We start from the raw sequence: 13,300 nt of genomic DNA, 5'->3' as shown, positions 1-13,300 counted from the left end.
TTAAGTATGTGAAGGCTAGAAAGTAACAACAGAAAACAGCGCAACTCCCCACTTACTTCGCAAGTTCTGTACTGGGAAAGAGCCAGTGCTGCTGGAAGGGGGCAGGGAACATTTCTGGCAGATGCACTCTTTCCCATTAAAAGTTACCCGGTCGCCCGCAGGGAAAGGCAACCTAAAACAGAGGAAACAAAAGCATATTGGTTACATTCTCACACTTGTATTGAAATGAAATATCTTTCCATAAAGGTACTGATTATTACTCTAGTTGTTTTTTCTCTACTTGCCCAGTTCTCATTCCCCATTTCTCAGCCACTTGGAGACTAAAGTATCAAAGGGACAATTGCAAATGCTGCTGTTACAGCTACTTATATCAAGAGATACAAAAAGACACTGAGCACTCAAGTCCAAATTCTTGCATATATAAGAAATGTATCAGCAATGGTTGGTCATTAACAGGATCAGCTATGGAATGAAAATAAAATTGGATTTACAGGGAACAAGTACCAGCAAATGCATCTGTTATTAAAGTAAGAAAATGCTGCCTGAGGATGATGATTTTATACCTTAAAGATGACAGCATTTGTCCTCCCAACTTGGATCATATCAAAGTCCTTCACTTAATCCATTTATACAGAAAGCAAATATTAGTGGACTCTCATCAGAGAAAACATATCTTTCTTATAAAAACAGAAGCATCTATATCACTTGTTTGTTCTACCCAAGAACAGCTCTCCTTACACTTAATTAAATCTTTCCTTTTTATCAATGTCCTTAAAACAACAAGTTTTCTGCCATGAGCTTTCTTGTCTACATACGGAAACACAAAGGTTTTTTTCTCTTTGTAGGAGGACCAGATGGACAAATCACTGTATAATTCAACAAAGAATGGTAGGGTTTAGAAGCACATTTCACTCTACTCAAAGCTCAACTAAATCCCAAGCGAGCTACCAAAATATGGCTTAAGTAGGGCATAAACATAAGGCAGACCTTCTGCCTCCCTGTGAAGTGTATCTGACCAGATTAATTCATTAACATTTAATTAAAAATCTGCATGACATTCCCCCACACAAGCTATCAGATTCATACTAAAGGAGAGGTTGTCTTTGCTACAAGACACACAGATACTTCTTGGTAAGTATAAACACTATTTTGCTCTCTAAACTGTCTGAGAGTAGGTTATTCTACATTTGAATTGCATCTAAATGAAAAATTTAAGTGCTTAAAAAGAGAACGAAAGCTATGCCATCCTTTGTTTGTAAATACAGTTGCTAAAATCTATTTAAACCCAGCTAGATAAGTGTTCAGCAATGTCGTCCATTTTGGACCACGGGCAACACTTAAAAAATTATGAGGACGCAAGCAGTTTAATTATTGTTATATGGATTTTGCTTTTCATCTTTTAATGACTTAACACTCAAAATACTTGCTTCCTTCTTTCTTACCTACACTGAGCTAATGAATAATATTTTACGGCAATAGCCTTTAAAACTGTCTTGCTCTTTTATTCAACTAAATAGTCCATGTGTGATTCTGATACAGAGTCCCAAAACCATGCCAGTACAGATAAGGGAGTGCTACGTTTTCACCTGTTCAACAGAAGATTTTCTATGATTGATTTTACTCCATAAACTGATTAGAAGAAGAAAACACTGCCTCCAGTATAGCAGGCTGCATGTGATGGAGCCAAACTGCTCCAGTGAGCAGTGAGTCTGTCCCATCTTGCAGCAATGCAACAACAGCAAGCTCCTTTGTTATATATATAAAATGTTCTTTATAGGTCAATATTATTATTCACAATGGATTTTTATATTGCTTGAAGTCACAGAGCCTTCTAATATGTAGAATAAAAAAGTTTCATGAACGTCACTGAACTGTTGAGGTTGGAATGGACCTCTGGAGGTCATCTGGTACAAAGCAGAAGTTTATTGAAATAACCATAAAGTGTTTTGAATAAAAATTACTATATGTGATACACTTCTATATAGATAACGAAAATTAAGGACTAATTACCCCAAAATGTCTCAACAGTGGAGTGATATAATTCAAGTGCTCTCCTAGTTTTCTACTGCCAATGTGAAAGACACCATTTAATCATATGTTCATTTTAATAAGATATTACAAAACCAAGTCTAAAACCAAGCACTATTCATTCACTTTGAAAGGCACAAGGCAAGGAACTTCAACTGTTCCAGAACTGAGACAAGAACTCGTAATAAACCTCCTACGTGGTTTTAGAAAGAAAACTCACTTTGATTAACAGATCCACGTACATTTACCAGGACCGCTGGTAATCTGCTGTAAATTAAAACCCCACAAAAAGGTAACTTGCTCCACAGATACAATCACACAACTACACTGCCAAACAATTACCCCAGTATCTTTCATTCTTATGAATGTTTGAATTCCCTGGGCAGGATTTTACCATCCATTATGGCTTGCCATAATCTTTAATGGGAATAAGGCTGGGAATCAGCTAATGAGCCAACTGGACTATCATGTGAGGTCTCAGTAAAACAAAAGTCTTTGCACTGTTTATAATCCTACGGATAATGATGTTGTGGAAGCCATGAATAATTCACATCTTTGAAGAAGTATCACTTTTTTTTTTTACTTGATTTGCTTGACAATAATCCAGCTGAACATAGAAGCCATCTGAAACAGATGCACTAAACATGAAGTAAAGCAGAAGCGGGGGCCAGTCACTTTAAACTAACTCATCTATGCAATCTATGGCAATCTGAAAGCAAATGCAAATAAAGATAGAAGAGACTAACAGAATAACTGACCTCCTATGGCACAAAGACACAGCTGGTAGATGACACCCACAAAACATGCCAATGCTCGCAGGCACCACAACAAGCCACAGAGTCTAGTTCAGGGGGAAGGTGTGGGGGGCTTTGCTATCCCATAAACATTTGTTTTATTTTCTCAAAGTTTAGTAACTAATCACCATGCCCTTTCATTCATAGGGGAAAGGGCAATAAATTTACTTCTGCATTAAGTTTTTCATGTTTGCAAGATACCTTGCTCTATAAAAGCTGGGAAATCCTCCTTGGAGGTTATCCTCCCAAAAGCAGATTTCTGTCCCTTGCTGCTTCAGCGTGGGCAGCAGGGCCTGACCAGCAACTGTCTAGTTTTCTAAACTCATAAGTAAATGTTGGCATTTGCTCCACTATCTCATTCACTGGGAATCCAAAATTCATACACCATACACTTGAGAGCATTTCTGTAACATCTGACCTCTCCCTTTCACAAGCAGCCCCACTCCAGGATTTCAATGCCAGTAGGAGTGAAGGCACAACAGAATGTGAGAACAGACAATTAACAAGGTTTCAGTTTCTGAGCTCTTTAACTTGTGAGCAGGACTATATATAGCATTGTAGGTTAAGAGCAGCATATCTGCCTTTGAATATAATGACATGTCACAACCAGCTACTCTCTGAACATTGCTAGGTATGGGTTTTAATTAGCTACACATCCCTTTAAAAAATATTCAGTGTGATTTTCACAGTTGGTTAATCTATTTTTAATATGAGAATTAAGAGTATCTTTAAATCAGTTCTCTGAAATGTCTTGTAAGTTACATCTTTTATGATTTATTTCCCAGTGAATTTTGTTTTATCCACCTGCCTCCAATATTTGTAAAGCCAGCAATGACTGGGGCTGACCAATGAAACTATATTGTAAAACATCAAACCACCACCAGCCTAACCCAGGGTAACTGTGTGCTGACACTTAAAGGTCTGGCCCTCGTCTTGTCCATGCACCATGCCTCAGCCCATGCAGCTGAGGGCAAGTCATTCAAACTTTCTGGGCCAAAACGAAGATGTTCATTTTTTCTGGAGCAGACCGATGGCTTTCTGTTCTTTCTGTTGCTGATCTGACTGCGTGGTTGAACAGTCAATTAAATTTGATATAAGAAAATTAACAGAAGCATATGATCAGGAATGTGAGGAGAGCAAAGCTATCCATTTCAGCAGCAGCCTGCAGTTACACTGGGTCAGTGTAATGTCAGACTGTAACCTGAGGACCTACAGGATCATATTGTACTCTAATCTGTACCAGGTACAATCACATCCCTCAAGGTTGCTCCACAGGGCAGAATGTGACCCAGGATGCTAAATCTGATGAGACAAAGTGAACATTACTTGCTATCTATTGTCTTCATGAAGTTCAACAAGGGCAAAAGCTAAGCCTGCACCTGGGGAAGAACAATCCTGTGCTTCAGTACATGCTGGGGGTTCATCAGCTGGGAAGCAGCTTTGCATAAAAAGATGCTGCAGTCCTGGTGGACACCATGTTGAACATGAGTCAGCAGCAAGTCCTTGCAGCAAAGAAGGTCAGCCACATCCTGGGCTGCATTAGTGCAGTCAGCAGGATGAGGGAAGTGATCTTTCCTCCTGTTCATCACCCAAGAGACTGCATCTGAAGTCGTGTACCCAGTTTTGGACTCCTCAGGACAAGACAGACATTGATATACTGGAGGAAGGCCGGTGGAGGTGGCTAGGCCCAAAGCTGGAGCACAAGATGCACAAGGAGGGGCTGAAATAGATGGAATAGTTCAGCCTTAAAATGCTCAGGGGAGATCTTACTGCTGTCTAAAACTACCTGATAGTGTGTATACAACCTGGAGTCAGACTCTTCTCATAGGTACACAGTGGAAGGACATGAGGCAGCAGACATAAGCCATAACATGGGAAATACCGACTCAGTATAAAGTTTAAAAAAAAAAATAAAATACCCTGAGCACATTCAAACGCTGGAACAGGCTGTCCAGAGACTGTGGGATCTTCATCCTTGGACATAATTAAAATGTGACTGGTCAATGGCCTCAGCAGCCTGACCAAACTGGACCAGCTTTGAGCAGGGTCTGGACCACAGGACCTCCTAAGGTCCCTTCCACGAGCCTACGGTATAGGTAGACTCCATGCATAAACCTGAAGAGCAGGACAGTAAGAGTTATTTGTTCAGGAAGCACCTTATAAATGCATTTGTTTTACAATCAATGCAATGATTGTAATGCCAATTACAATGCCAAGAACACTCAGTTTGATTTCAAAGTTTTGGTGTCCACATCCAGATGAAGAAGTCTGCTTTATGAGATGCTTTAATAAATGCCCAGTGCTGCCTAAGTGGGAGCCAAACTCTTTCATTTTTCCGCAGCACTAAGAAAGTGAGCAATTAAAAAGGTTTAGCATATTCAAAATGTGACATAATTGCTACATTCCAGAATGAACTGAATTAACTTCTAATTTTCAGTGTTGTCTCAATTCTTAAGTCATATATATACAAAAGCCCATAAATTCTTTCTAGAAATAGCAGTGTTATATACAACTAAAAAGAAACGCCTTTTTTTTCAAAGTTTTCAGTTTTCTGAATTTTTATATTCGACTGCCTGTCTACAGTTAGTTACGTTCTTGAAGATAACAGAAATATATATGGATTGAGAGAAGTTTTAGGTATGGATTTGGCACAAGCCCCTTGAAGAGCAGGTAACTGTGCCTCTTCCTTCTCCCCCCATCATTCACCTCTGGGCACGCATTCTACTTCTGTCGATCCACTGCTTCAAGAGAAAACTTTCTAAATTCAGATGAAACACAGAACTTGTATCGTCAAATTCTGTAAAGCAAACATGAAGCTGTTTGGACATTAACCCAAAACATTCATGCTAATTTATCACCCACTTAAGAGTCAAATTGTTCCCTCTTCATCATTTACATGTCACACAAAAAATGTTTATAACTAATTATAAGAATTGTGAAAGTATAGGGATGACAATTACATACATTTATCCAACTGGGTGAATAAATAACTCCCATCCCAAACCTTATTAATTATATTAACACATATTACCAAAACCTAGACTGATGCCCTATGCACACATAACATGTTAGTAACACTGAAATCCAACACAGTGTCTATGTATAGTTTAACCATATATCTTATATATGATTAATATACCTATATAACTTATTATCACACTAAGACTTTTCATGAAAATTCCATTTTAAAAAGTACTTTTTTTTACCATCACAGGTAATGATTTCCCATTGCTTTTTGAACACCATTTCCTGGCCTTCCACACTGTACACAAGCTGCTCCTGTGAGCCATAAAGTTTTGTCTCTGATCACCATATAAGAATTCTGAGAACAATGTTAATAAAGCTCAGCTTCTCTTGATAGAGATAGCCTTAATTATCTCCCTCTTTTTATTTCACTTTTACAGATATGAGACCTTTCAGAGGAGATGTCTCTGGCAGTCCTCTGCAGGACACAGCCACTTCCAGTTAATGAAAATGTAAGAACAGGTCTGCTTACCCTCTTCCTGGGAGTTCAGAGTAAGAAGTTAATCTGCAACATTTTTCAATCTAAATTGTCATTCTAGGCTTTCCTGGTTTTAGGCAATATCATCACAATACGTGACAGCTGCAAACAGTTACACTCAGCACTGGGAGAAGGGGCTAAGCCCTCAAACTATGCCAGCAGAGCAAACACAAATCAAACCTGAATTTGTTTAGGAGCCAAGTGATCAATGCAAGATAGAGAGAAAAAATCACATAGGACACTAGGTTATGTTGTATTTTTAACAGTCAGTTTTTCTCATCGATAATGAATTTTTTCACTTCAAATTTTGGCAGCTGAGGGAGCAAGAACATCCGAGTCCCAATGGATGCCTCAGGGAAGATTTGGGTTTCTGACACAAGCTTTTTCACAGAGCAGTGCAGCAGCTTATCAACACAGTGCAGATGGTAAGAGGGAATACAGCTCTTCTGTGTTACACTGGGTCACATGGCACTCAAAAGTAGTAATGTCAGTAGCTCCAGAAAGTGAATGGAGCTATTTCATTGGCATTTTCCCCCTGCTCCACCTAGCTGTGTGCACATTAGATTTTCTCACTGATTTTACCATCTGAAGCCAGACATACTTCCTACCGGTTTCTGTTCAAATCAAGAGATTCTGTGTGGGAAAAAAAAAAAAAAAAAAAGAGTTGCTAGTGTCACTGGTTTACTACTCGATGCAGAACAGTTTCTTCAGCAGCTACAGAAATATGGTTTGCAAAAGTGCTCATTTAAAGTCCATAACAATCCTGCAATATGCTGAAGACCCTTGTCATGAGCACCAAGTGCCTTCTGCTGTCAATGTTTTCTTTTGCAGCTGAAGTTGGTAAGAGCCATGCTTGTTTTCCATTAGAGCAGGAAGGGCAGTCACCACTGTTCTAGCTGTCAGACGTTTAAGAGAGAGCCCACATTAAAGTTCAGCTGCAATAGGCAATGTCAGACACAATTTGTGTGATCAGCCAGCTGCATAAGATGGTGTGCTTTTGGTCCATTATTTAATATTTCTGACCATCTGTAAGAAATAAGGACACAAATGGTACTCCAGACCCTTTCCTCCAAAGAAAAGGCCAAGGAAATGTGCTTTGCAATTTTGTACCCCTAATCAAATGTCTCTGGGGCTTTTTTTGCCCTTTTTTATTTAATTATTTTTTTTCTTTATTATTTAATGAAAAAAAAAAACCACAAAACATAACCTAATTCTATGTCAGCTTAAACCACATGTATTTACAATCTACCCACCTGAATTTTGCTGAGTAATAATATCAATAAAATAAATAAATACTCAATAAAATAAATGCTGATGATGTTTAGATCAGAGACTCCCATAAAAAACATGAATTACGTTTGGCTTACAAAGACTAGCATAATTGAAGCAAGGCTGATTTAAAGCAGTTGAGAACCTGGTCTGGTGTTTTTAATATAAACAGATGATAGTATTCTTCTGTTGATCTACACCACAAGTCAGTGTTACAACCCCCCTAGGAGACACAAATTGAATCCTGCAAGTCAGCTGGACATTAGTTAGCTCTCATGAAGACTACATGAATTTGCGTGTCCTTCTAAGGAAAGGAAGCATATCTGTCTTTCTAATGAAGGTTTAGACAGCAGCAATTTGAAGCTTTATCAGTACAACAGCTTTTAATCCAATAATTTAGTTACACATGAAAGTTAGGGAATATCTCTTATTTTTTTTTAAATATGAAATAATATTGTATCAGCAACTTTATGTTTAAAATTGTAACCTAGGTTTGGCATGTCTTCACTACATGTGATATTTGTAGCATTTTCCTGTGAGTATCTTCTCTGTATTGTAATTCAGCTCACCTGAATTGTTAGGTACTTAACTAATTTAGTCATATGGAAGCTTGTTCTGAATTTCTAGGGAAAGGAGACAAATTGTACCACAAAGCTCCCTACTATCAGCTGAAGGACTGACTAAATACAGCAAGAGGTTAGTTCAGCAACAGCCTGATTGAAACCTGTGTGATTTAACAAGTTTCTAAGTACAGTAACACACAGGCACATAAATTAGGCCCCAGTGCTAAGCCCTAATCGTGTAGCTGAGGATGTCACTACACTTAGCAGGAAAGTAGAATTGATGTGTTTTTATTCTCCTCTTAGCTGAAGAAGTACCTCACTTTACAAGAAGGTACTACTGCTAAGAAAGGTACCACGAATTACCTGTGCTCCTTTGCAGATGAGCTGTAATACTGAAAGGCTGCAGTACAGCATGTACAGTCAGCATTTAACACAAGTGTCACAAATAGCCATGTAAATCATTCTACCTCCTATTAAATATACACATATATTTAAGCTTATTTGTTATCTTCACTCCTCATGTTTTTTTAAACTATGCAAAAAGAAATATCTCCTACTAATCATGGCACAACCTGAACAGACATAATTTAATCTAACAAAGGCCTGTCAGTCTTGGAGACTTCCCCTTAACGTAGCTATTTAATTATTTGTGCAATTGAAATATTCAGGCTACACAGACATCCTGCCATGAAGCATGGCTGTTCAGGAATTTGAAGCAAGTCCTGTTTCTGTATGGGCACAGGAGGACATCTGAGCTGCACAATTATCTGAACGTTGCACGGCATCTATAATGTGATGCCTCAGTGCCCCGTAACTCAGAGCAACAAAGCTTGTGCTTTCTCTTTAAATGTGGGATTGCCTTCTTGTGTTGGTCCAGGCTCCAGTTTAGACAGAGAAATTATTAGAGCATTTGCATTTACTTCAAACTGTTGCAACAACAGTGCATTTCCTGGAAATTTGGTGTATGTAAAGTTTCTTCCAGGAGTCTTCAACATATGTTTGTGCCATTTCCACAGAAGAGGGTTAAGATATGGTTCCAATAAACATCAATATTTTACTGCAGAGCCTGCAAACATTGCCACCAACACTGGGTCACAACATGACATGTGCATGCACAGGAAATTATCCCAGTGAACTCCACCAGGCTGCTCAGGGAGGGGACAACCTGTATGCTGTGTCACTTGTCACCTACACTCCTGTGGAAGAATCTTCGTGAAATCCAACACATACATCAGTGTCTGTGAGCCCAGGGCCTTTCTGTTCTATTTTAAATGACTACTGTAGTTTCTGGGAAGCAGCGCTGTGATATTTCAGTTTAAGTCTATTCATACTGTATACATTTGGCTTGCCTCAGATTCAGTCAATGGTTTCTGAATCCTGTGTAACTTCAGTCAACAAAATACAAAATAAAAGACATCAGAGAAATAAGACAATATTTGGGGAAAAATGTTTGACTGTAGACACAGTGGCAGTTTCTCAAGCACCTTGAAAACCTCATATATAAAATACCATAAAACAGAGAAAGCATTGAAAAAAAACAAATGAGGTACTCAGAATTTGGATTTTTTTTTTAATCTGCTAATTTTTATGGAACAGATCATAGAAAACAGATTTTTATATATATATATATATATATATGCTACAAGTTTGAATGCCTGGCATTGGTCTTTCAAAATCTATTTTTAAATGAAATACAGCTTCAGAGAACACATACCTGCACACAGCACACACAAAACAGTCTGGGTGATAGGTTTTGCCCAGTGCTGAGACCACTTCTCCCTCAATGAATTCATCGCAACTGAAGCATCGTGTACCATAGAGTCTCTGGTAGTCCAAAGTACAGATGTAGTCTCCCTGTCTCACAAAAAATCCTCCTTGAGCCAGGTCACATCCACAAGCTGCAGGAAGAAAAAAGGCAGACTCAGAAGGCTGAAAAAGGAAAGCTCTCTTTCTAAGATGATGCTGATTAGTAGGGTTCCTCGTGGAGTATTTTAGCAGTTCAATACATGGGCTTATGGTCACAGACAGTTTTGTATCTGAAAAACACCGCTTTTATAGTAAATTACACCAGTGGTGTATTTTGTACACCAGTAGTTGAGATTTATTCCTTGTAAAAATACTAACTTCGGTGCAGATGTTGCTAGTACAGATTTAAGTCTTTAAAAGTTGGGTACAGGGCTGGCATAAACAATACTCACAATTATATTTAATAGGTTAAAGGAAACGCATAAGGGATGTCAACCTTCATAATCCAAAGCACCAATGTTACAACCAATGTCTCTGAAATTATTCTACAATTGCTTGATATTCTTCCTGGACACAAAAGTGGATAAAATACCACTCCCTCTAAGTATGGGATTTGGTGTGCATGACAACTGCTGTAAACTTCTGTGGCAGTTTGCAAAATCTTTTAAAACAGATCTTAGGTTTACCTGATAAAAGTCATGCACCAAGCATGAATTGGAGAGATCTCCAGAACCATCTGCCCCTAGCAAAAGCAGAGTTTTTAATCCTATCTGTCAATTTATAGTTTTAAAGCTGAAGCTGTAGGAAAGGGTTAAAGTTGATTAACCAATTATTTGTGAGAGTTTTCAAGAGGCTTTCTCCATTGCACCAGGAATGGAGCTAGGCTGGCATCCTGAGATTATAAAATAGGAGAGGGACAACAGCCTCTCTCTCTCTCTCTCTCCTGTGTGGCTGAAGTAGACAGAGATGCAGGAGATGATCTTCATCCATACAGACCAAGATCTTTGAAAACCTATCAAACTGATTTACAACAACTGAAATTGAAAATGGTGATTCTGCACTGCACTTCTCTTATTCTAAGTCACAGTATAATACATGTTACTACAGTCTTCTGCTCCTGGGGACATGCACGTTGGGAAGTGCTTCCAGCAGCAAACCGTGCTTACAGTCAAATGAGTCTGAGATGTGTAGCAGAGCAGACTGTGACAGTGTCACTACTCAGATGCAGCACACAGAAGAGTGGAAATGATGCTGTCCCAAAATTGTGGAGGTACTTAAACATCAAAAATGTTCCGGACGAAGATTCCTGCTTAGGTACCAGAGTCCACAGACAATCTGTTTTTTAAAAGTAAAGCTCCTTGTTCACACCAAAGCCTGATTGCATGGCCAAAATCAGATGTTTTGTACGTAAACAATGAGAAACGAGTCCAGTAAGCATGCTCGAGGCACAGAGTAACGTACCTACAACACAGAAAATCCTAGAAAGCATAGGACCCTGTTGTTTTCATTCAAAACCATATCCAGTCATGTCTTTTTTTTTTTTTTTTTATCATCTTGCTTAATAGCTAGAGACTGTGGCACAAGAGGCCTGGACTCAAGGCCCTATTTAAAACCTGAGCGGGCATCTAAATCTCGTTCTTTCTCCCTGGAGATGCCCCTAACCGCTACATGACAAAACAACAATCATGCTGAAAATGTATTAGTATATGAATAAGAACAAAAGAACCTGGGTTAATTAACCTTTCTTAATTAACCTTTCTTTGGCTTATAAGCCAAAATAATTCCAATTATATTGCATTTACCATGGACAACAACAATAGGTTAGATGATTCATCTTGCAGTACATTGTTCGTGTGCCTTACCTCACAGGCTTAAGACGTATGCATTAACATTTTTCTTCCTCACCTTTCTTTCGCCTTTGGTCTAATTTTTAGTAATGACACATTTTTTGTACAAACTCTTCACAAGACTTGCTAAGTGTTACAAGTTTCTTTTTGTTGATATATTTCACCCACGTATGTACTGGTGTGACAAAAACACAAATCAGATACGGATTTAAGACGAGGATGAGCAGCATGCTGAGCTGATATTAATGATGTAATAGTTCTAAATTGTATTAGATAGTGATTAAGCTTGCCGAGTGGGTCATAAGTGAAGAAATTTAAAGGACATAATTATGTTTTTGAAGGGACCAGGGAGAGGTTGCTTCCCTATAGAGTACTTCTTTATGCCAGCAGTGGCATATCTTTCTAGAGTGCAACTGGAAAAAGCCACCCAGAACTGTTTTGGGCAAGATTATATCATAAGATTAATAGTTACTATAGCCATCTGAACTATGAAGACAAGATTGCAACATAGACAGAGATGCTTTGGCAAAAAGTAAAGACAGATTTTATACAAAATCATACAAAATGCACAATGAAGTAGCAGCTGTCTGGAGAATGAGGTGGATGTTCGTAATGCTCCAAAAAGCTTTAACTGCCCGTTGCCTTCACCCTCACCAGGTGAGCAGCACCCCTCAGCCCTCTGCCACAGCCGCTCACAGACCAAGCTTGGCAGGAGATGCGGGGCAGGAAATGACTTACACATTTTTGCCTGCGCCATCCAAAAGTAACTTGGAGCTTGGCTTCCAAAACAAGGAGATGATGAGGAGACTGTAATGCACTCATAAATTATCTGTCGCTACTCTGTCCTGCAATCTTTACCCACCTGATACTCACCTGTTTATGCAGCAAACACAAACCAATATTTTTCCTGCTGACGTGGGTCCACACAGGCTCTGTCTCATTGCTGTCAACAGGACCCCACTGCTGAGGCTCTGGGCAGGTGGCATCAGTGACAGCCCTGCCACTGGAGTTAGACGGGTCCCTGTCTCACCCTGAAAGTACTTGCCTTTCCCATCACTGCCACAAAGGTTACAATTACCCTGGCTTCTTGTGTATTACTCCACATCCCTTTGCACTAATGCAAAGGAGAGGATCATGACAGTAAGGGGGGGCTGTATGCCTTGAGACATGGAGCAGGCAGAAGGAAAGAAAAAACTTGCAAATACTGGCAATCAGAGAACTACAAGTCATTAATGCTTTGGATGCACTGTGCCAAGTAGGTCCCATGGAGTTAGCGAGTACTGGAGGCACTATACCTTGTGAGACCTCATCTAGCACATAGGGTATAAATTGCTCAGTTATTTTCACAAAAGACTGATTCACACCAGAGCAGGTGTAAGGATGGCTATCAGGATGACATGAAAAAAAGAAAGCCTATTTTAAGAGAAAAGCAGAATTTAGCTTGTTTAGCCTACCAAAACAAAATGTAGCAAAACCTGAGAAAACAACTAATATCTAAACATAAATCTGAGGTTGAAACAGAGTGAGTTAAAGAAAAGATGAAGAGGTATT

The 13,300-nt window shown here is 39.0% G+C and overlaps 1 protein-coding gene across 14 annotated transcripts in view; it reads right to left on the bottom strand.

Moving 5' to 3' along the window:
* Nucleotides 1-13,300, bottom strand: part of ABLIM2 (actin binding LIM protein family member 2) — a 151,275-nt gene that overhangs the window by 80,493 nt on the left and 57,482 nt on the right. For all 14 annotated transcript variants that reach the window (XM_013179263.3, XM_013179255.3, XM_013179293.3 and 11 more), the window contains exons 3-4: nucleotides 9,871-10,054; nucleotides 57-172 (exon numbers count right to left, since the gene is read on the bottom strand). In XM_013179263.3, the coding sequence (XP_013034717.2) occupies nucleotides 57-172; nucleotides 9,871-10,054 (300 nt within the window). The remainder of the gene's footprint in view (nucleotides 1-56; nucleotides 173-9,870; nucleotides 10,055-13,300) is intronic.

This window comes from Anser cygnoides, chromosome 4 (genome assembly GCF_040182565.1).
Source record: "Anser cygnoides isolate HZ-2024a breed goose chromosome 4, Taihu_goose_T2T_genome, whole genome shotgun sequence".
Classification (NCBI taxonomy): Eukaryota; Metazoa; Chordata; class Aves; order Anseriformes; family Anatidae; genus Anser; species Anser cygnoides.
Note: the sequence above shows the minus strand (reverse complement) of the source record. Positions and strands in the feature narration are given on the sequence as shown.